This window comes from Vipera berus (genome assembly GCF_964194415.1).
Source record: "Vipera berus genome assembly, chromosome: 1".
NCBI lineage: Eukaryota > Metazoa > Chordata > Lepidosauria > Squamata > Viperidae > Vipera > Vipera berus.
In genome coordinates this window covers 173369164-173394063 of record NC_138202.1, presented here as the reverse complement: position 1 = coordinate 173394063, position 24900 = coordinate 173369164, and the positions used below count along the sequence as shown (strand labels likewise).

The following is a 24900-nucleotide window of genomic DNA, read 5'->3' as shown; positions in this document are numbered from 1 at the left end:
CTAGCTTCTCAGGAAGCTCTTGTCATTTCTCTAAAATCATATGATACTAGAAGATGATGCACTGCTTTATATCAATTCAGCTTCCTTTTGGTTTATGTTGTTAAATGAATCCTTTAAAAAAAATTGGGCCGGGGCCCTAGTAGGGCACCACTGTGAGTATGGGATATAGCTACCCCATCATTTATCATTCTTGAGAATGAAGCCTGTCATTACAACATGTATTGCTTTTTTAAAATCTCTTTCTTTCTCCCTCTCTCTATCTCTCCCTCTCCCTCCCACCTGTCTTCACATGTTAGGTCTTCTCTTAACTCTAGTTTCTTGATATAGTGAATGTATTTACTTATTCAATTTGTCTGATAACAGATAGGAGAATCTCTGTTTTTTTAGAGCACTAGCTGTCTGTACAATATTTATTTTGTGTTAAGAACAAAAATCTTTGTGTCATAGTTTGGTTCAAAACTTAGCCCAGTGATTTCCTGTGTCTGCATTCAGTGATCTAACTGAAACTTACACTGAAAGATATGCAGCCTAAAATACCACAGTGAGCAAAGGGTAGTGAATAATGCTATTTTTTTCCCTTTTGCTAGGCTTTTTTTGTTGACCACAATTCACGTACCACCACGTTCATTGACCCACGGCTTCCTTTGCAGAGCAGCAGACCAACTAGCGCTTTGGTTCACCGGCAGCATTTAACAAGGCAGCGCAGTCACAGTGCTGGTGAGGTAAGCTTGAATTGGCCCAAGTGTTTTATTAGATTTTTCATCATTGATTTCTGTCTGTCATTATTGGCATTTTCCATTGTTTTAAACATACATTCATTCACCTACCCAACCCTTTCACAGAATGAATGCCCTCTTATTACAGTAAACATATAAGGGAAAATTTTAAATTTTGCCATGATAAAATATGGATTATGAACATGAGAAAATGTTCGGTTTATGAATGAACTGGGATTTCAACCCGGGCTTTCCACTATTTAATTTAAAGTTATGAACCATTACACACCACCGTTTCTCAAAGAAAATATATTATTTATTTATTAGATCAATTTTTAAATTGGTATTCACATATCCCCTTGCTACCCTATCTTTCAAGCTGACCATCAATGGTGGCAAGCCAGTCAGACAAAGAAACACCTGTAAGAGTATCAGCTGAATGATTACACCTGAGGGATAGCCTATGGAGGCATTACGCCATCAATACTGATTGATCTCTACTTGATTGGTTGTCTCTTTGCTTTTCATGGAGATGCTGCGAGTTGCATCTAGAATTTTGGAGGCAAAGCATATTCAACCCATCCCAAATGCTGATAACGTGTTTTATTTATTGTCTTGACTTCTGAACATTCCCAGTTCCTTCTTGGGCAATTTTCGATTAACTCCAAGACATCAGCTGTGTAAGCGATGAACTATTCTAAGCCGGGTACTAGAACAAAGTACACAGACGTCAGAATTGCAATTATTATCTATTGCATATGGTAGAAGATAAAGAAGACAAGAGCTCCAATTGCTCCTGGGTATATAGCAGGTTGTGTCAGGTTGTGACCTGAGTCAGCTCAATTCAGGTTGTGCCAGCTTGGCAAAGGAGTTTGAACTTTGCAATTATTTGTTACAAAAAAATCTTTGTCATTTTCCTTTTATACCACCAGGGGGCCTTTGCCTGCAAATATATTCAAAGCAATGTAAGCATTAGGCTGTTTGGAGCACTGCCGTAAAACAGGTGATAGTAGAAAAGAGGCATACGTAGAAATTTGGCCTGAGTTTTTCCTTTGCAATATCAAAAGACAAAATAATCTTAAATAAAAGATAAAATCTCCATCAAATTAAGTTTGGTGATTTATATGATCATATTATATGAATTTCTTAAGGGACGCGGTGGCTCAGTGGGTTAGGACGCTGAGCTTGTCGATCGGAAGGTCGGCAGTTTGGCGGGTCGAATCCCGACTGCCGCGTAACAGAGTGAGCGCCTGTTACTCGTCCCAGCTTCTGCCCACCTAGCAGTTCGAAAGCATGTAAAAATGCAAGTAGAAAAATAGGGACCACTACGGTGGGAAGGTAACAGCGTTCCGTGCGCCTTTGGCGTCTAGTCATGCCGGCCACATGACCACGGAGATGTCCTCGGACAAGCGCTGGCTCTTCGGCTATGAAACGGAGATGAGCACCGGCCCCTAGAGTCGGAAACGACTAGCACACATGTGCGGGGGAACCTTTACCTTTACCTTTATTATATGAATTTACTGGGTAAACATATGTGTCAAGTTGGTATGCAAATGTTCCCCCCCCACACACACACTTAATGTATTACAAATCAGAATGCCAAAGACTTTCTCGTAATCATAAAACAATAGCTGTGTTTAAAGGAATGTATGTAGAAACACAACATTAAATAAAAAGCCAGCAATAATCTATAAGTTAATTATATTTGCATTGTGTTTCCCTTTCAAACAAAGTATAATGACAGTGACTATTTCTCCTCCTTTTAATGAAGTATGCTTATGCCCCATTTTGCCAATATATCAACAGCAGTTGAAGAAATTGATTCATCTGCTTCTTTATTCTCTGAAATCTGTTTCACTGAGACAGATTTTATGGAAATAAAGTCAGCTGAGGGGGATGAAAGATAAAGAGACGTTCACGTGCAGATATGGAAGGAAAAATCTGTTGCATAATTGGAAACTGTTTATGCAGTGTTGCTCTTAACCATTAAAGGTAAAGGTAAAGGTTCCCCCGCACATGCGTGCTAGTCGTTTCTGACTCTAGGGGCCGGTGCTCATCTCCGTTTCAAAGCCGAAGAGCCAGCGCTTGTCCGAGGACGTCTCCGTGGTCATGTGGCCGGCATGACTAGACGCCAAAGGCGCATGGAACGCTGTTACCTTCCCACCGTAGTGGTCCCTATTTTTCTACTTGCATTTTTATGTGCTTTCAAACTGCTAGGTTGGCAGAAGCTGGGACGAGTAACAGGCGCTCACTCTGTTACGCGGCACTCGTTATTCGACCTGCCAAACTGCCGACCTTCTGATCAACAAGCTCAGCGTCTTAACCCACTGAGCCACCGCGTCCCTTCTTAACCATTACATTCAATCATAAGTTTTCCCTTTCTTTATAAGAATTTTTGGAATCAAAGCCTGCAGTTGGGCTTATTTTTCAGCAATACTGATAGAAATCAAGGAATTTGAGTTAACAGTATTTGAATTTCAGCTTCTTGGCATCAACTTCAGAAGGAGCTGTTCTTTTCCATTTCCAGGAAAAAAGAGGTCTCCACTGAAAAATGGGGGGACTTAGAGTAGTTCTCGGGTCAATTATAAAACAGGAATAATTTGAATTTGACCTAATTCAGAGAAGCATAGTTTAATAGCTATATACGATCTGTTTGGCAAAACATTGTGGCGTGTGTGATTCTCACGCTGAGAGAAAACTGAGTGCTGTCAGCATAGAAAACAAATAGTAGTGAGGTAAAAAAAAAAAAAAAAAACAACTGAGGAACCTCCAGCAAAGAGACCGACTAACTGGAGCCAGGAAATTGCAGAAGTGAAGCTGGTGTTCAACAAGGGGAAATTTGGGGTTGTTACTGCAAAGGGAAGTGACGTTCGTAGATAATTCGCTTAGGCTTTCTATGTGCGTCCCCATAGTTTTGTTGCATTAACCATTTAACCTTCACGACATTTAGTGAAATTTATACTCATGAACTATTGGCAATTCCTTATGCATTTCATAAGCTGTGTTACCTGCAATGAAACATTGCGATGTTTCATTAAAACACCCCAGACCTTCAAACACGGCAGGGTTTCAGGGATGAAATATGAGATTTCATACCAGCCACACTGAGATTCGGCAAATAGAATAATACAGTAACCCTCAACTTCTGAAAAAGTTTTAAAATTGATATTGATAAAACTAATGCTAGAAGAGAGAATCCAGAATTAGTCAATTCCTATTTTAGATCCCAAATATTTATACGTGTTCTCCATCCTGGAGAAATGTAAATAAAATATATGATTAGATTGAGGCTTACTCATACTGAGTGCAGATATGTTGACATAGATATAATGTAACTTAGTAGAACAAATGTAATTCCATTTCTTTGGGTTTACTCAAGATGACTAGCTGTAGGTATTTTATTACAAAATCATTTGGGTGGCAGTATTGAAGGTATACATTTGCTCAATTTCATTTTAATTTAGGTAGAATTGATCCATTCCTGGATGATAATAATGATGAAAATAAATTTTAGAAAAGGACGCAGTGGGGGCAAGGACTGAAATGCTATTGAAATTTGTCAGCTGATTTAATATGCTGTTTCTTCCTGTCTCAGGTTAAATAAAAGTATATAAAATCAGGCTTTCCACTATGTTTTTGTGTAATAATTGTGCACTGTAGCTGAAATTTTGGGTTAATTCAGACATAATGCTAATTGCTTTTGTTATTAATATGCTTTTGTTATAAATATTTGTTATAAATATTATCCACAGGAAATTTCTGGCTCAACAGCCTAGAAATAGAGATGAGCACCTCCCCCTATAGCAGGGGTCCCCAAGCCCTGGCTCAGACCCAATACCAGGGGTAGTTGAGAACCGGGCAGCGGTAGCAGTAGGCAAGCGTGCACGCCCATGCACAACTCCATTTATGTGAGGAGTGGGTGTGTGTCCCCACCACTTGCGCAAATAGAGTTGCATGAGCGCCCTCGCCCACTGTTCACGTGGAACCCTCCCCTCTTCCTCCTCCGCTGGTCTGCAAAGCTGGAAAAGTTGGAGATCGCTGCCCTATATTCAGCAATGACTAGCGGAGTAAATCCGCAGGGATTCCTTTACCTTTATCTCCCCATTCAGCTCCTGTACACATTCCTACAATTGCTAGGATTTCATAAGGGTTTAGTTTACATAATATATTTAAAAATGCAATTCTTCTTCTTGCGATCATTATGTCATAGGCCTACCTTTTGGAAAATCTAAAATATACTTCCTGATTCGTATTCGTTGAATGAACTCATCGGTAATATAAGATAATTTTTATTTTTTTTATTTTTAAAATTTATTGGCTGCCCATCTTACCATAGGGTAACTATGGGTGGTTTACAGATACATATACAGTTAAGAACATAAAAAAGACAGTGATAATTACTAGCGTTATAACATGGAAAAGCCATGTTGTTCTTCAGAATAGAAATATTAGACTGCAGATTTACCTAATTTCTTGTGATTTGTACATTAATTTTTCTCTGGTTGTTTGTCTGAAAACTATTTGAATTTTAATCAGTGCCTTCTAGTTCACATGAAAGTCTGTATTATCAGCTTTTCCCATGTGAAAAACAGGAGAAAAAGTTGTGGTTTCTCTTCTAGAAAGCTTTTTGTTTGTCAAACTTTCACCTTGCTTAGCAGATAAAAGTTTCTATGCTCTATAACATTTCAAGGAAGGACGGGGCAAAAATTCTCAAATGAATAGTATATAAAATGTACGGGACGGTAAGAAGACTTCTTCTGCACACTAAAATATGTATGGTTTTATTTTTCAGGTGGGAGAAGACTCACGCCATTCAGGACCTCCAGTCTTGCCAAGGCCATCAAGTACGTTCAGTGCGGTCAGTAGGGCTCAGTACCAGGACATGGTGCCAGTGGGTAAGTCTTCATGTAGAGCCTCTTGAAACGCAGTCTTTGCTTTTTATGTCATTGTGTTAAAGCATAAGGTTGTTTCTGCAAGCACTCTTGTGTTGCTCAAAAGCAAAACATTTAGATGCTTCCTAACATTAAAAAAAACAATAACTAAATATAAATACAGGCAGTCCCCAGGCTAAGAATCTCTTACTTACAGACAACTCGAACTTACAAATGGGCTGCCTATTAATTTCGTGTTAAAAGCAGATTTAGGAATGATACTCGTTCTTAACTCGGGACTTTAACATGCATCACTAGTCTTAAATAAAAGTTTTTATAGACTTCAGATGAAATATTTCCAGGTCCATGTTTGCCTGGGGGAAACTCTAGGTATCAAATGTCATAATGGGAATAATAACTCTAAAAAGGGTATTCTTATGTTTTTATTTTTTTTTCTTTTTCTCTTATTTTTTTTATTAAAGAATTTTACAAAAACAAAGTTTTACAATATATCCCCAAATCCCCCCCACCCCAAACCCGCCCACTTCCCCCCCACTTCCCAGAGCTAAATACAGGATTATAGTTATAATAATCATATTCTAAATAAAAATTATGCATAATATACAATTAACCAAATTCATAATGTGCTTTAACTCCCCTTTAACATAACTACAAACAAAGTACCAATAACAATATCCCACTAAAATCTACTCATAAGCTAAATGGAACTTTTTAGTCCCATATTTGTTCTGAATATAATTTATCCATCCCCTCCAAACTGAAATATATCTTTCCTGTGAATGATCTTTCAAGTAAGCAGAAATCTTAGACATTTCTGCAAGATTCGAAACTTTAAGCACCCATTCTTCTATAGTAGGCAAACTATCCTTCTTCCAATATTGTCCCACCAGTAACCGTGCTGCTGTTATCATATTCAACATCAAATTAGTTTCTTTAACATCACAATCTACAACAATACCCAATAAAAACAATTGCGGAGAAAACTTTATCTTTCTCTTAAAAATCTTTTGAATGTTCCACCAAATTTTGATCCAAAAAGCTTTTATATTTCTACAAGTCCACCACATGTGAAAATAGGTAGCTTCTAAACTACCACATCTCCAACATTTAGACTGTAAATTAGGATACATGTTAGACAACTTCTTGGGATCCAGATGCCATCTATAAAACATTTTATAAAAATTTTCTCTTAAGTTTTGAGCCTGAATAAATTTAACATTTCTAACCCAAATTATCTGTGCAAGATAAAAAGGGTATTCTTGTAATAAACCTGAAACTTAGGAATCTCTTGCTGATGATCATAATTGAAGCATCTTATTGGCTTGTTTTCCCCATTATTATTTCTTAGTTTGCCACACAAATCCTATTCCATACGCTTCCCAGTTGCCAGATATCCAGCATTTTGCAGGACATCCAAACGCAAACCAATTTGCCATTAGTCTGACATTTTAAAATGAGAGAACTAACATTTCCATTTTTAAAGTTCTGTATAGAAGCTCTTATACAAAGGTTTGGTTAATCAAGATGATAATTTGGAGCCATACAATGGAGAAGAGATTTCTGAAAGGGGAAACTTCTTTCATAATTATTTTTTAATGCGTGGAGAAAAAAATGAAATGAGACTCTGATATGAAACATACTTATTTTTCACAATAAAAAAACTTGTGAATAGCCTGTTTTTTTTAATCAGGTATTTTAATCAATACCATAAGTAGGCAATTCAGGATACTGTTCCTTGATAAAACAGGATGGTTGGTTTTTTTGCTGGTTATTTCAAATACATTGAATTATTGGTGATGGATCAATATGAAAAAGTTTAGGCTTTTTTTAACCCCTTTGAACCATTTACAGGTAGTCCTCAAGTTACAACGGTTCATTTAGTAACCATTCAAAGTTACAACATCACTGAAAAAAGTGAGTTATGACTATTTTTCCTACATACACCTCATGGTCACGTGATCAAAATCCAAACAGTTAGCAACTGGCTCACATTTATTAGGGTTGCAGTGTCCTGTGATCATGTAATCACCTTTTGCGACTTTCTGACAAGCAAAGTCAACGGGGAAGCCAGCTTCACTTAACAGCCATGTGACTAACTTAACAACTGCAATGATTCACTTAACTGTATCAAGAAAGGTCGTAAAATGAGGAAAACTCACTTAACAAATATCTTGCTTAGCAATATAAATTTTGGGCTCAATTGTGGTCATAACCTGTAGCTGAACATTCAGGAATGCATCTAAGGTGTAAACTGATACAAATATGGATTTAGTAAACTTTAGCAAAAAGTTTTTCTCCTGAATTATCAGAGGCTGACACTGTATATTGTGTCTAACTTGAAAGGAAGCAAATCTTCTACTCTGCTCTTACATGTAATATTTAGCAAGGCAGGACACTGGCTTCACATATCTGAGCCATGAGTATCTCTACCGCTACACTACGTCATTGGTTTCTGCTTGTGTTAATAGGGAAGTTCATACTGCGATTATATCATATAGCATTGTGCCTTTTTTCAATATTATGAAGAAAGGGGAACAGGAAAAGAAGTCAGTGCTTTTGACAATAATTTAGCAAGCAGTTATTACTAGTGATTCTTATTTCTGTTCCGAGTTGTCCCATGCTAGCAGCATCTGATCATTATTTGTATGCCACAATACCCACTGAAAAGGAAAGCCAGATTGGTGTGGTGGTTAAAGCACCGCAGGCTAGAAACTAGAAGATTATGAGTTCTAGTTCTGCCTGACGCATAAAACCAGCTAGCTAACCTTGAGCCAGTCATTCTCTCTCAGTCCTGGGAAGCAGGCAATGGCAAGACACTTCTGAAAAACCTTGCTAAGAAGACAGCATGGACTAATCCATGGAGTCAGCAATAACTTGAAGGCACAAAAAGGCAAATCAAACCAAACCAAATCCCACTGAAGCAATGAATCACATATTTTTAGAGCATTGGGGCTGCTGCAAGGAATCCTAGAAGGGTACATTTCACAGTGCAGTAAAGGTAAAGGTAAAGGTTCCCCCGCACATGCGTGCTAGTCGTTTCCGACTCTAGGGGCCGGTGCTCATCTCCGTTTCAAAGCCGAAGAGCCAGCGCTTGTCCGAGGACGTCTCCGTGGTCATGTGGCCGGCATGACTAGACGCCAAAGGCGCACGGAACGCTGTTACCTTCCCACCGTAGTGGTCCCTATTTTTCTACTCGCATTTTTACGTGCTTTCGAACTGCTAGGTTGGCAGAAGCTGGGACGAGTAACAGTCGCTCACTCTGTTACACGGCACTCGGGATTTGACCCGCCAAACTGCCGACCTCCAACAAATGCTATCCAATTTCCTTGACAACAACTGGTGGGGGAGAACTCAGCATCTCCATGGGTAACTGATTTCACTAACAGAATATTTCTGAATAGATAACCTGGTTTGCACAAAGCTCTGTATCTACCTCTTCATTCCAATGAGTTTAAAGGATGTCCCTTGTTTTAAAATATGAATGGTCAGAAAAAAACATAAGCATGCAAATAAATTACAAATAGTAATTGATATTTGCTTGGTGTGTTAGTTAACAGATATATATGCTTTATTTCTCAGTATTACTTTAATTTAGCCATACTGCTAAATTAGAGAATTTTGCATTAATAATGGAAACGTTATAAATATGTTATTTTATATGTTTTATTAGAAAAAAACTAAAAATAGGTTTCTTATTTTTCATACAGTCAGTACAGTAACCATTTATTTAACTATCAAATTTGTTTTCAAGTTACTTTGGCAACTGTTTATATATTTGATGCTTACTTACACATGACAAAACCTATTGGCTTCAGGACCTGTGATTCATGGCTTTCAAGTACAGAAGTTAATTCATTTGAGTTCAGCAGCTGTCACATTGTGGGAAGACACCCACAGCTAATTATTCTGATGGAATGGCTAGATGTTTGTTCAGCAGCACTGGTTTCTTGACAGTCACCACTGATTTAAACTTCTGTTGCTACCCATTTCTTCAGTGTTACATATGGTCATGCTTGCAATAGGCTACTCTGTTAAAAATTCAGCTGTGCAACAAGGACCGTGCCTCTTCCTCAGAGTAACTTTTAGAATTTGTAATCTAATTCACAATATTTTTATTACTGGCTTTAACGATGAGGGGAAGAGAACGGGTGGTCACAAGCCGTAATCATGTGATGTCTTGCTTAAAGACCATAGGTGATTTGCCAGAACTGGGATGGCCAGTACTGTACTGCTATAACTAAGCAGGATAGTCAAGTGATGTTTCACTAAATGACTTGGTTTCTTAATGACAGTGTTACTGATCCCAATGAGGGACATTAAGCAAGGACTATCCGTACTTGAATAACTATTATCCTAGGACCTAGAAGATAGGAGCACCTGCTGCCAGCGTCAATTTCCCATCATCCTGTGCGCTCCCACAGGGAGGGCCTCCTCAGGGTACCGCCGGTCAAGGTTTGCCGACGGGCGATCCCCAGGGGGAGGGTGTTCTCTGTGGGCGCGCCTGCCCTATGGAATCAACTGCCAACGGAACTCCGGACTGCCCCCGACCTTCGTTCATTTCGCCGGGACCTAAAAACCCGGCTCTTTGAGCTATCTGGTCTGGACTGAGTGGTTTTAATGTTTTTAAATTGTGATTTTAATTTTTTGGGGCTAGACTTAATTTAACTTTATTTTAATTTTATATTGTATTGTTTTTAAATTTTGCCTTGTAAACCACCCTGAGTCCTTTGGGAGTAAGGTAAAGGTAAAGGTTCCCCCGCACATGCGTGCTAGTCGTTTCCGACTCTAGGGGCCGGTGCTCATCTCCGTTTCGAAGCCGAAGAGCCAGCGCTTGTCCAAGGACGTCTCCGTGGTCATGTGGCCGGCATGACTAGACACCAAAGGCGCACGGAACGCTGTTACCTTCCCACCGTAGTGGTCCCTATTTTTCTACTTGCATTTTTACGTGCTTTCGAACTGCTAGGTTGGCAGAAGCTGGGACGAGTAACAGGCGCTCACTCTGTTACGCGGCACTCGGGATTTGACCCGCCAAACTGCCGACCTTCTGATCGACAGGCTCAGCATCCTAACCCACTGAGCCACCGCGTCCCTTTGGGAGTAGGGCGGTATATAAACTGAATTAATAAATAATAAATAAATAAATAAATAAATAAATAAATAATTTCAGAATTATATTGATGGAATTAACAAAATGGCTGAAATATAATAAAATTTAAGAAAGTCAAATATAAATTCTTCACTTACTGTAGGAAAAAGAAATCAAATCAAATAAGTATGTAGACCCAATTGATTCTGCATTGATTAGACTTGGGCAAATTAAAGTGGGTTTAGACGCAGGCAATGAAAATAATGAGACAGTTGGAAACTAATGGGAGCTAATTCTACTATAAGTCAAATTCAGGGAATTGTTTATATTTAGTGTTTAGAAGACATGGTTTTATGGAGAATATAATGGCTGTCTACAAGTACTTAAATTTTGTCACACAAAAAACCCCTCATAATCTGTTTTCTGTCATTCCAGTTTGTAGGACACCGAATAATGGTTTTTAAATTATAGAAAAAATATATTCCAGATAAAATTAACAAGAACAATATACCCAAGTAAGGTTATAGGTTCTTCTTGTGAGAAATGACCAAACTAAACCTGGAAAAGTACTTGTTATAGATCTTTAAAGTAAATCCTGGCATCAAACTAGATACTGGATTCCATGTTCAAGTATTATATTTTGTTCAATTTTTTCTTTTAAAATTAATTTGTAAGCTCTTAAATTACTGTGATCTAGACAAGTCTGCTTCTGTTTTAATAATAGAGTTTGTTTTTCTTTAGCTCCTGTAAGATTATCTCGCAAGGGATGGAAGAGGGCTAAATATTATAGCAATCCTGCTTTTATGCTACTTGGCCAGCTGATGACATTGTCAAAATTATTTTAGTTTTTTTAATTGGACTTTTTAATTACCAGAAAGGCAGAACAGGCTGTGAAAGGACTATTCCTTCTTTCATACTGGGTTAAAGAAATAGGTGCCATATAAGGTACCTTATAAAGGGTGGTGGCTCCCCCAAACAGGACATAGGACCAGAATTTGAAGACCTAGAGGGCATCTAGAATAGAATTGGGATCTCCAGTAGTTTGCAGTATCACTGCAGCATAACAGGTGTACAAGCCCAAGAAAAAACACACTAGCTTAACATGTGTTGATAGGCACCATATAAATTGCTATATACATTTTGAATGTCTCTTTTCATCCTTAATAAAGATCCCTTCTTCTGGAAAAACATCAGTTTCTAAAGGATAAAACTTGTAGCTATGTTTCCTGAAGAAAAATGACTATTGTTTTTCAACATGTACTCTTTATTGAATTTTCAGCTTACAATGACAAGATTGTTGCTTTTCTGCGGCAACCCAATATCTTTGAAATTCTCCAAGAGCGACAGCCAGATCTCACAAGAAATCATTCACTCAGGTGACCAGAATAATGACATTTTTTCTTACCAGAGGTGTTTTAAGATTAAGGCATAAGCACAATATAACAAGTTCATATTCTCCTTAAAAAAATCAGTGCAGATTTCGTAATAAGAATTACAAAATAAGAATTCGTAAAAGTAATGAAAAATCTTGTGGGGCTCCCACAATTAACAAACTTATGTAATATGTATTTGTTAACTAGAGCCCACTTCAGGAATTCTTTTCTACTCCATAAATGTTTTGAAATCATACATTTGTTATTCTTTAAGATGTCACACACTCTGCTGGTTTGTTATAACTGATTAATAGAGTTTATATCTGTATTTTCTTTACTTAAAGAACTGCCACAGCTCTTGGACTAGGTCAGTGATGGCGAACCTTTTAGACACTGAGTGCCCAAAACCTGCCCCCTGCCGTGTCCCTGCTCTGCCCCCCACCCCACCCACCTGCAAAGCCACTTACTGCTTCCACAGCCCGCTGCAGCAGATTGCCTAGGCGGCCCTGCAGCACCATGGCGGCCACGCCCTCCGCCTGTGCCCCGCAGCATCATCTGCGTGCGACGGGGCGCAAGGGCGGAGTCTTGTCCCCACTGCCCGGCTGCCATGTCCTTGGCTGCGCTGCTCCATGTGGGCCATGCCCAGGGGCGACTCTCCTCTGGGGGGGGCTGCTGATGAGGGGGCCACAGGGGGAGGCGGGGCTGGGATGATGGTGCATGTGCCCACAGAGAAGGCTCTGCGGCAGCCTCTGGCACACGTGTCATAGGTTCACCACCACTGTACTAGGTAAAACATTCAAAAGGATACATCTGAAGATAGTTACTTTTATAGATGAAAACTGCTGCTACCATGTTTCCCTGAAAATAAGCCCTAGCCTGATTTTTTGGGGTGGGCCTAATGTAAACCCTACCCCAAAAATAAGCCCGGGGGTGGGCATGGCCAGCACAAGTGGCAGCAAGCACTCAGAGGCCAATGGTATCTGGCAGCAGCCACAGCTTACTGGCCCCTTGGCACAATGCAGGTAAGTCTGAGTGCGGAGGCAGAGATGGGAGGAAGGCAAGCGATTTGGACGCATCGCACACTTTTTGCCCAGAGGGAGACTGGAAGTTTTGTCTGCTTGCAAATGGGGCACTTGGGAACGGAATGCCCCATTTGCAAGCAGACAAAGCTTTTAATCTCCGTCTTAGTGAAAAATGTTTGGGCACCTATGGGGCATTTGGAAACAGAGCACTCCATTTCCAAATGCTCCATAGGTGGAGAAATGACAGAGACTGGAAGATTCCTCTGCTTGCAGATGGGACGCTTGGGAACGGGGCTAATCGCTTCTTTCCCAAGCGCCCCATTTACAAGCAAATGAAGCTTCCAGTCTCCCTCTGGGCAAAAAGTGTTTGGGCACCTAAGGGGCGCTTAGGGCAGCTCCACTCCATCCTCCACCTGCCTTGCCTTGTGGCAGCAGCACGGCATAGTGGGTCCTGCGGCCTCTGAGTGGTCACAAGCAGCTGCAGAAGTGGGCTGGTGGCCACGTGGACTTCTGCTGGATGGGGCTTTTGGTGTTGCCAGTGCAAGGCGAGGCATGTGTCTGAAAAAAAATACGACATTCCCCCCAAAATAAGACCTACTGCTTCTTTTGGAGGCAAAAACACGGTATTCGGGGAAACACAGTATTTGCTAGACACAGAAACCTCAATGACTACTATGATTTTGCAGAATATATCTTTGTGTCTTTTACTTCATACCCTGTTTAGGAAACTAATGGGATCCTTTTTACGTTGATAGGATGAGGAGAATCCATGTATTTATTTTTAATGTTTCACTTTTAGAACAACAATGTTTTTCTCTAGAGCTTGTACTACTCCTTGGAATTCATTCGGGGAATATTTAAGATTACCTTGAATTACTTATTTTCATTGATAAGGTACTTGAAGCAGTTTTGAGTTGAGAAGTTAGGCAAACAAAAAATAGCAGTATTTAGAAAGTATTAATAGAGGGGAATTCGCTGAAGAATTCTTCTATTTTGAGAGCATGGTATAATGAATAATAATGTGCCTAAAATAATTTAGAGGCCTGTTTGATATGTCCCAGGGGTTTTATTTACTGCCTTGATATATTTATTTATTTATTTATTTATTTATTTATTTATTTATTTTTTATACATCGTGCTTGATGCAAACAGGGAGAAGATTCAGTTTATTCGGACTGAAGGAACACCAGGGCTAGTGCGGTTATCCAGTGATGCAGATCTTGTTATGTTATTAAGGTAACGGATACTTATTGCAGTATCTCTAATATATTTACTTTAGCAATTTTTACACTCTGATCATTGTCATTGGTCCATTTTATCTAATGTCAGTTTTTCCTCTTACGCATAATTATGGGATTTTTGTGGTGTGTGTTTTTAAAGAGCATTTCTATATTTGTACATCAGAAGGCTCAGATAGACTTTATACCCAATCCCCTAAGATGTTAGTATCATTTCCATAGTTCATGCATTTTTCTCAGAATGACACTTTACTGGAGCCTCCCCGCTCCATCCTTCCCTCACTCTGCATAGTAAGGTAAAGGTAAAGGTTCCCCCGCACATGCGTGCTAGTCGTTTCCGACTCTAGGGGCCGGTGCTCATCTCCGTTTCAAAGCCGAAGAGCCAGCGCTTGTCCGAGGACATCTCCGTGGTCATGTGGCCGGCATGACTAGACGCTAAAGGCGCACGGAACGCTGTTACCTTCCCACCGTAGTGGTCCCTATTTTTCTACTTGCATTTTGACGTGCTTTCGAACTGCTAGGTTGGCAGAAGCTGGGACGAGTAACAGGCGCTCACTCTGTTACGCAGCACTCGGGATTCGACCCGCCAAACTGCCGACCTTCTGATCGACAAGCTCAGCGTCCTAACCCACTGAGCCACCGCGTCCCCTGCATAGTATACAGTATACTCTGCATAGTATACAGTATTAAAAACTGGAGTATTACATTGCCGATCTACATGTTTTTCTGCCCTGTAGCTCTTCTCTGTGTTTTAACTTGTAACATATTGTTATCATTTGTGTTTTTCAAAAGGGAGAGGGGTGATGCAGAGATGTTGCTTTGAGCTTTTCTGCCTTGCATATTAATTGGAGCCAAGCTGGAGCATATCTGAGCACACTTGTTCATTCATAACTCTCACGGGCTTAGACTTACTCTGCCATGAAAACCCACCCACTGAGTAATGTTGCCTCTGATATATTGTGGGGGTGCGCTTGCAGAAATTTCATGCCACTGCACACAGTGTGTTGCTTGTATTCAAACTCTTGCATAATACTGTTCTTTAGGAGTTTTTACTGTGTTCATTTCAAACAAGACATTTGTTTTGTTTTGAAAGTTACTCTTTTTATAGCAATTCTGGGAATATTCGTCTGTCAGGAAATACATTCCTCAATGGACCTGTCATTTTTATGGCTCTGAAGGATAATTATGTCAGAAGCATTAATTGTATTATTTTAAGATACTCTCTTGAAGGCTTATGGATATCATCAAGATAAACCAGGACTGATTTTGATAGACCACTCAATGTGTTTCTCATCTTTAAAAATATATTACAATGGATGTTTTTTTTAAAAAAAAATATCAATTCCTTTCGGACCTGTGCAGTGTTTCTTTATTTCTACACGTATTTGCAAATGAAGAAAATACATTCTCCACTACTTCATTAAATATTGCCTTCAAGCTAAATTGTAAAACAGTTTGTCTCATGGAAAGAAGGCAATGCCTCTCAAAATCTTTTGTTTACGTTCTGTCATAATAGCCCATTGTTTTTATTAGCATTAAACAAAGTGACAATCTGGGAACCTGTGAGAACTCCATTCATGACACATTTCCACTAGCTAAGGAAAGCAGTTTGGCGGTTTTCACTGTTTCCTTTCTTTTCAGCAGCCTTATGTTCTCTAGTCTACTCCAAAGTGTTTTGAAATAGCTACCGCAAGATTACAGCTCCAGTTCAGGGCACTCTTGGGGAGAAGTGGACAAAATAGTTTTCTCCCAACAGATGCCTCAGCTGGATCAAAGACTTTCCGTGAATGAGAATGGCCTTCCATTCAAAGCAGGGCAATTTAGCATCGGAGCAACAAAGTCTGAATGCCACATTTCACATTAGAAATGCAACTGAAGCATTTGGAAAATCTTGCAAGATAGAAACAGTTGCATTGGAATGTTCAGTTCCATTGGAAAATATTTGCAGTAAGCAATCAAAGGAGCAGTGCCTTACTTAGCAAAAGAGGGGGGAAATTGTGCTACACGCAAAGTAAGAGAGAGCCTTGCTTTTTAGGACTGGATTATTTTTCCCGCACCTTCATTCCCCCGCTAAGAAGACATATGGAAGACATTTCCTGGGCTGAAAGCTACATGCATTTAGCACAGAAGAGGAAAGATGCATAAAACATAGCTTGTGGGTTCCATGTTTTAAAAAAAACACGGAATAATGTAATTTTATTTACTTCCTAAGGAGTGCATATGCTGCTCATTTGAACAGCTGCAAATGGCTTATCAGTGTGTAAATGTAACATAAAATTCTACAAACCTTTAAAATTATAAAACAACATTAAAACTAAATCTTGAAATACATTCTAAAAAAGCCTAGGTAAAAAGGTATATCTAAAGAATATCTTTATGTTTACCTAAAAAACAATGAGAGGACCTGCCACATTGCAGCTTATTTTACAATTCTGCAGAAAAAGCAGAATTAGCTATTGGTATTACATATTTCTGGTATTCTTTGCGTGTGTGGCCTAAGCGGCAAAGCATGAATGCATATAGATGTAGACTGTGGTAACCTGATAGCACTTTAGAACAAATAAAGATATTTCCAGTGGAAACACTTAGAACAGGGAAGGTACACTTAAACCTGTTATTTTTTTTACTTTTAGCCAGGGCTTTTTTTCTCATAGAACGCTCAGAACTGAGTTCCGGCACCTTTTTTGGATGGAACCTTGTAGGGTAGGCAAGGTGGGTTGTATGACATGTGTGAGTTCCGGCACCTTTTTCTTTTACAAAAAAAGCACTGCTTGTAGCTTTTGACATTTTCAGATGCAAATGTGCAGTCTTTCAAAGAAATCAACATGGTGTTGCTTGGTATAATATATAATATTCCTACAAAATATGACTTGTGGCATATTTAAATCAATTTGCATATCAGCTTTATTTTCGCTTACTTTCTGCCTAGTTTATTTGAAGAGGAAATTATGTCATATGTACCACCACATGCCTTACTTCATCCCAGTTATTGTCAGTCACCACGTGGGTCCCCTGTGTCCTCTCCTCAGAACTCTCCAGGTGAGCTCTAACGCAACTGCTTGCAGTGTTTTTAGATGGTAAACCAGGTAAGGTTTGTTCTCGCCTGGTTTTATGGCCTTCTTTATGAAATGCAGGAAAATGATGTTTTGATCTTAAGATTAAATGAATTCTTTGCTGTTTATTTCAGACATTTATATAACATTTCTCGGAAAGATGGTTTTAAAGAATGAAGAAAACATTCTATATTGTGGGAGTAGCAGTATACTGCCATTAATATTAAAAAAATAAGGGAGGGCTCAACATTAATTATTTTTGGATCTCTTTTGTATATAGAGGAAAAATTTAAACAACAACTGCGGTAACTTCTTCCATCAGTGGAAGATGATATCCTGGAATAAGAACAGTCCAAAAGAATACATTAAGGCATAAATTAATTAAATTATTAGGCTTTGTAAAACGGATTTTGACATTCTATCTTCTGTATGTATATGTGTACACACAAACATACACACACACACCCATGTTGTCCCTTAAGTATGATTTCTTAGGCATCTTTTCTTACAGATGCTGTATTAGCAAATCTTTATACAATAAGAAAGCACTAAAATATGGAATAGAATTCATTCATTTTTAAATATTTATTTGCCTGTGGGTATTTTGGAAAAATCAATAACACTAATTTTAATAAACAGTTTTCAATCTAACATAATTTCTTGAATGGTTATATATTAACCTGATAAGGATCATTTTATTAAAAATTTGGTAATTTATGTTGGAGCTTTATGCAGTTAAATATAGTTTGTTTTATTTTTCTGGGGAAGAAAACCATCAGCACCTTCTGTTAATTACCTATGATTTATTACATAATTGAAATCATTTTTGTGTTTTAATATGAATGATTAATTAATCTCTTGATTCACTTCATAAAGGAACGAAGTTTATTGCAAAGTTCTTTTCCCAGTCAATTTTATGCTCCAATTTAGATTACACAAATAACCATAAAATTACTTAATTATTTATAAAATGCTAACTTATCAGCATGCAAAAAGCATGTGCATGCAGTACTTATAATGAGAGAAAGAGAGAGACGTATATAATATGAGTAATTTATTTTAATAACAGCTCAATTCTTTTGTTATTCTTACGATGGAAATAATTGCTTTAATTGCCCAGGAAATTCTTGACAGTGCCAGCTGATTTGTCGTAAGAAGTTATCATGTGCTGAAAAGATAATTTAGGAGCATTTCATCTAATGTAAAATGAATCTTCCCAAGTCAGTTCTCAAGCTAAGAATTTAAATAGGTCCTGAATAATGGCAATAAAAGTAAACAATTAAAAAAGATAGTTGCAGTCATTCCACAAAGTAGCAAATATATGTTATAAATGTATTTCTCAAACGTATTTTCAGTTTTACAGAGATTGAGTTCATGAGAAAAAGGAGTTACTTCTTTCCTACTGGTTTGAAGGAGATGATGGAGCTGGATACCTTCTGAATAAAAAAAAGGAGGTTAAAGAGAAAAAGAGGAGGGGTGAAAGCAGGAATCCTTATTTCTGTGGGGAAGCCATGTACTTGGGGAAATTAGCAAATTAAAAGAAAACAAAATCAAAATTTCACTTCAGGGTTTGGGAAATCATTAATAAAAGGTAAGGTAGAAAGAATGAAAGGAGAAATTTACTTTCTCTTTTCCTTTTTGGCTAAGGAAAAGACAGAAAAATAAATTTCTTTAACATAATAAATCAATAATACAGAATCTCACAATTATTAATAGAACCAAAAGGCTTTATTTTAAGTGACTGAATCTGGCAACATCAGCAGGACATGATAATCATGTATTATGGATATTCTGATATTGTGTACACAGTAACTAATTTACCTTGCTCAGTGCACTCTATTAAGCCATTAACTCTGTCAAAAAAAGAAATTAGGTTAGTTTGGCATAGCTTTTTTATAACAAATTCCTGGACAAACAAATAAGGCCCCCAAATTACCGTAGTTTATTTCTTTCACATTCATCATCTGAACGTGATATTTTCTTCAGCATAAGACAAATGTAGGAATTTTGTGTCTCTGTGTGTTCATGTATAGATATACAGTCAGGTATCATTTATTTGTTTATTCATTTATTAATCACATTAATTACAGCAGTATATAAAAATACAACCATTATGCAATATAAAAATGAAGAACTATCAAATATTTAAAATATATAAACCATACATAGAGAGTAAAAAGATCTGTCACAATGAAACTATCTGCAGTCAGCTATATAAATATTTAAAGGTAAGAGGCAGGGCAATAGAATATGAGCTGCCAATTCCACCTTTACTTAGAAGGGCAGACACATACAGTACAGCAAAGGGACCCTATTATACTAGCTTGTTAATAGTACTGAAAGAAAAACATTTAATTGGGCCAGTGTAAAAACCCACCTATATAGCCTTGGTGGAGCAGTGGGCTAATGCCTCCTTAAGTAACACCAGCTGCCTGCAATTAGTGCAGGTTCGCATCCCACCAGGCTCAAGGTTGACTCAGCCTTCCATCCTTCCGAGGTAGGTAAAATGAGGACCCAGATTGTTGGGGGCAATTAAGCTGACTTTGTAATAATGCCGCTTGGGGTGTGTGTGAAAGCCCTAATAAGCAGGCATATACATAGAATGAAGGCTACTGCTAAGCTTGTAAGCCGCCCTGAGTCTTCGGAGAAGGGCGGGATATAAATGGAATTAAAATAAATAAATAAATAAATAAGAATGTCTCCAATTTCCTGGGATCCCCAGGCCTGGTGACATACTCGGGTTTTGAGGGACTTACAAAATGATATTTTTGAAACTAACCTGACTTTGGGTGGTAGTGGTGAACGGTATCAAGTACAAAAGAAAGTCTGTGGGCAATTTCAACTCCAATCAGATAATACATTCTAAAATGGACCAATCTATGATTGATTCATTACTTGATCAACATGGTCAACTCCTCATATTGTTGCAGTTCTGAATTCTTCTTTTCTAAGTAGCTTTTGCTATGGGGAATAATGAGAAAGAGGCATAAATTAAATCCTTGAGGATATACGTTGCAGAATTCCATAGCTTGATTGGTTAATGACCTTCTTTCTGGCAGGAACAGAGATTGGTAACAAAATTATATTTGCCTACTTCCCTGATTGTCAAAATGTTATCACCGATGTAGATATCATACTGCTAACTCTGCCATTGTTACCAAGATGCAGCAATTAGCAGCACAAATGAGGAGGTGTGGAAAGGATGTGTGCGCACTTTTGATAGTTATGCAGCTTGTTTGGAAATGTCAGTCTTGGGTCAGCTTAATGTTGTTTATTCCCTACTACTGCCCAAAGGGAATCTGAAGGCAACCCGTTTTTCTGCCAAACTGGGTTCCCTTGCCAGCCAAGCAGACCTATCTGTTCCCCTTTTAGTGCATAAAGGTACCAGCTTCACTATAGGAATAGGCTGTCTGTTGCCAACAGCTTGTTGGTTCTTCTGGCTTACCCAGATTATTGAGGCTACCAAATGTTGGGCCCAGTTAGGGATACAGTTTAGGGAGGATGGTAGAAAATCAGGTAACTATGCACATAACATCCTTTGTAATACAATTAGAACTGCGCAATAATCACGAGATGTAACTGACTAGAAAGGCAGTCTCTCACAAGACTTACAACCATTGCATGTGCACTATCACGTTTCATTAAGTACAGTAAGTAAGACAGGAAAAAAACACCATGTCACATGGAATACCTTACTGCCACAATTATATATCGTTGCATCAACTACAGGAATGATACTTGTCATTCTCTTCAAATTAACATTATCAGGTCTTGTCTGCTTGGGGCTGTCTGTATAAGTGTTAAGCAAACTGCCTACAACCTAGGGACTGATACACCTAGAATAGCGTTCTCCACCTAGTACCTCCAGGTATATTGGGACTGAAACTACCCAAATTCCCCAGCCAGCCATGGAGAATTGTTACTAGTTATAGTCCCAGTCTATATGGAAAAGTCTTTTTAAGATCCTTTAGGGATGTTTATATACTTACAGGGTGCTTAGACAATACCCATTGTATTTGGAGAAATTGCCCATTTGTTTTAATATTTACTATATGCAAATTGTCTGTTGCGGGGCATCATGCATGTGTTTTAGTTAATGCATTCAAAAGTGCACATGGAATTAACCTCTTTATGTATATCTTTCATCATAAAGAATGATTGCAAATTTGAAAGTGTTGCCTGCAATTTTGCATCTTACCTTAGCATTTAATGAATGTAGAAAACAGCTTCCTTTTCTTGAGTCAAGATAAGATCACAATTTTTTAAGTGTCATTGCTTGCAGTGCGCAAATTTTCTCATAACTATCTGTGCAGTACATTTTGTTACTATAGTTTTCAGCCTTGAATATAAGATCCTGCTAATTAGGTCAACAGGCCTAATTCTGTTTCACACTACCCAAGCAGATGCTTTAAAGAAGTTCACAAATATGGACCATAGCAATCCTTCACTATTGTTCCATAGTAGCAGCTGGTGTTTGGGCTTTCAGAGTTATCAACCTGTCCTCAGGACTTGTAGTCCTTGTTAATCCAAGCCTCTACAAATCAATCCTTTTTGGATAGATGGCCATCATCAGATATAACATCGTTAGATATAACTTTCACAGTACGAAGAACTTAGTTTTATCACTTCAGAATTCAGTTTTAGCAGTAGCAAATGATCTCAAGTCATATAATTCATTAAGTTGTTTTTTTTTTGCCAATGTACATCATTTTGCATTGGCTTAAATTGGACTGCTAAATTGGCTATTTTGAGAACTGTTCACAATTTTGTTTTGATTTTAATAAATGAACAGTATCATTAATAAAATTAGCCAGATTACTGGTTAGTCCTAACCAGTTAAGGACTACCATTCTCAGTACTGATGCCTTTGAACCTGGCTTTGAACATACCACCAATCTGAAAGTTGTATTTGATTTCTGTCCTTTAGCCAGTTTCCATTCCAGGAAATCATCTCTCTTCTAATCCTGTGACTGCTGTTCAAGAGCCCTTGGTAGTAAAAATTAGAAATGATACCAAGGTTAAAGAAATATATGTCTTGTGAAAAGTGGTATCTCTTCAAAACCACTTTAAGCTCTCTGAAGAACTATTGTCTAAATTTTTACAGTACTGTCATATGGATATCTGCTGAGAAGTAGGTCTCGTTGATTTCATTGCAAATTATCCCTTAAAATAGCTTTTCCAACTATCAACTTAGATAATTGGGAGTTGTGATTCAACCTACACGGAGGGCGTCAGACTGGAAAAAGCTGTTTTAGGAAGCGTGCATAAATGTGTAGCCTGAGATCTACTTCTACCTCTTGTTAATATTCCTGTTTCTCCACTCCTCCGCACCCAACATTATTACAAGTCTGAAATCACTGATGCTCTTTTCCTTTCAGCTATCCTATGCCCTTTCGGAAGTAATGTGTCTTTTCTTTTTAACAAATTAGAAATAGCTAGGATTATTTAATACCAATAGAGTTGTGGAGTTAATCTTTGGAGGCACCGCTGAAAAGTCAGATTTCATGTTATAACGTCTTTCTCTCCCTTCCTAGTGTGACCTGTGAAAAAGAATTGTATGGCTGCTCTCTTTTTCTTTGTGTGGTGGTGAAGGAGAAACAGTGGGAAAACAAGGGTGGATTATAAATGGATGACAGCATTGTCTGAATATTCTTCCCAATAAATGTCTGGATGAAGCATAATCAATCTGATTTTGAAGTGCTTTCCTTATACATAATAAATGTTTTTGCCCAAAATTTGACTTTTCCATTTGGGGTTATAAACAAAGGAATTTGTTAGCTGTGATATTTCACTTTAGCTACAGAACTATTTCAATTTCTGAGGTGTGGTAGTATGCTTCAAAATCTTAGAAATCCAAGAGGCAAAGGAATTATACAAAGAAGCTGAAATGAAGACATCCTGGAGTCCGAAAGTAAAATATATTTGATTTATTCAGATCAGCTTGTTCATCATGTCAGTCATTTCTATGCTTTAAATCTTTAAGCTGACAAAAGACTGAAATAGGAAGTGGGTTTACTAAAGTTTCCTCTAAAAAATACCGGTTGTGGATTGCTTTGCTTATAAGTCCCAGTAACTGCAAATGTGGTTGTATACAATAAATGTAGGAGATTTTTTGCACTGACATCTCATTTGAGAAACGCAAGACTTGAGTTAGCTTTGAAAGCTAAACATGAGTTTTGTCTTGTACCATACATATCAGAAGCAAATAGCAGAAACAATTTAAGTAATTACTCTCTTTCATTGGAGTTAACCATTTCTATAGTTGACTAGAAATAAATCCAGTTTTGAATTTTTAAAGAAGCAGCAGTGTTGTTTTTCAAGCAATAAATTCAAAAGTAAGATTCTGTGACTTCAGGTTAGGATGTATGTTATTGAAGCATAGGTATTTTATGGCAATTTTTTGCACGAAAGGGGTAGAAATCCTATTCCTACTTGTCTGGTATCTGCGGCTTTCTTCTTAATAAACCTCTTTCAGATTGCACAGCAAGAGTGTGAAAGTTTCTAATGCTCACATGCTTTTTTCTTTCATTCACTTTGCTTTTAATTTAAACAGAGATTTTGCTTGTGAATAACAGTTGATGGTTGAATTTAAGACATGTGACTTTCATTTTTCCACACGATGGTTAAAGAAGAAGTTATTTTCATCTGTTTTTCAGCTAACTTAAATTAAATTTTATGACGTGATAGATCTATGCAAAACAAAAACACTCCCTTTGTTCGTTGTTTGTCATTCTGGTTCTTTTAGTAGCTTATAAATATTTAAAATCACCCACATGCTATAATTGCAGTGAGTTGAATTAAGTTTTCTGGGTTTGTTTTCTAGAACTAATTGATAGTAAATGACCAATATTTAAAAGTTCTAGCCAATCATCTTATTTCCCCCCCCCCCAGGAATAAAACACATTTTTAAAAAATAAGTCACTATGTAGCTCCATGATTTATCTTTTCTCCTCATATATGATGCAATGTGATATCATTGTGCAGCTTTACATCATTATGTAACATTTATTTACTTCTTTGATAATATTTTAATAAAATCTTGTTTTCTGACTGTGGTGCAGGTACCCAGCGTGCTAATGCCCGTGCTCCAGCTCCTTATAAAAGAGACTTTGAAGCCAAGCTGAGGAATTTCTACAGGAAGTTGGAGACTAAAGGATATGGACAAGGCCCAGGAAAATTGAAGTACATAGAGATGCTAGATTATTTGCTATTTAAAAGTAAAAGAGCTTATACAGCACCTGTTGGAAAGATTTTAAGGCAGCTGGTATTTTCCTGAACTTGCATGGCTGGTTTAAGTTGCTCCTGACAAGTGCTGAACGTGCTATGTCTGCTGCCTATCAATCACAATTTGCTTTTGAGTCCAACCCCCTGCGTAGCCCTGGTGGCTAACATAAGCGTATGTGGTACTTACTGCCATCTAGAATGAAGGGATTCCTGTATAAATATCTAACATAAATAAAACATTTGAAAGGCAGGACATAAATGAAAACAATACATTATAATGGTTAGCATTTTGGGAC

General features: G+C 37.9%; 1 protein-coding gene across 1 annotated transcript in view; it reads left to right on the top strand.

Annotated features, from left to right (window-relative positions):
• HECW2 (HECT, C2 and WW domain containing E3 ubiquitin protein ligase 2) overlaps positions 1-24900 on the top strand; it is a gene marked incomplete at its 5' end in the record, with an annotated part of 120359 nt that overhangs the window by 73246 nt on the left and 22213 nt on the right. The window contains 6 exons of the mRNA XM_081314529.1: positions 588-722; positions 5509-5611; positions 11974-12070; positions 14242-14325; positions 17257-17366; positions 24442-24562. Coding sequence (XP_081170655.1) covers positions 588-722; positions 5509-5611; positions 11974-12070; positions 14242-14325; positions 17257-17366; positions 24442-24562 — 650 coding nt within the window. The remainder of the gene's footprint in view (positions 1-587; positions 723-5508; positions 5612-11973; positions 12071-14241; positions 14326-17256; positions 17367-24441; positions 24563-24900) is intronic.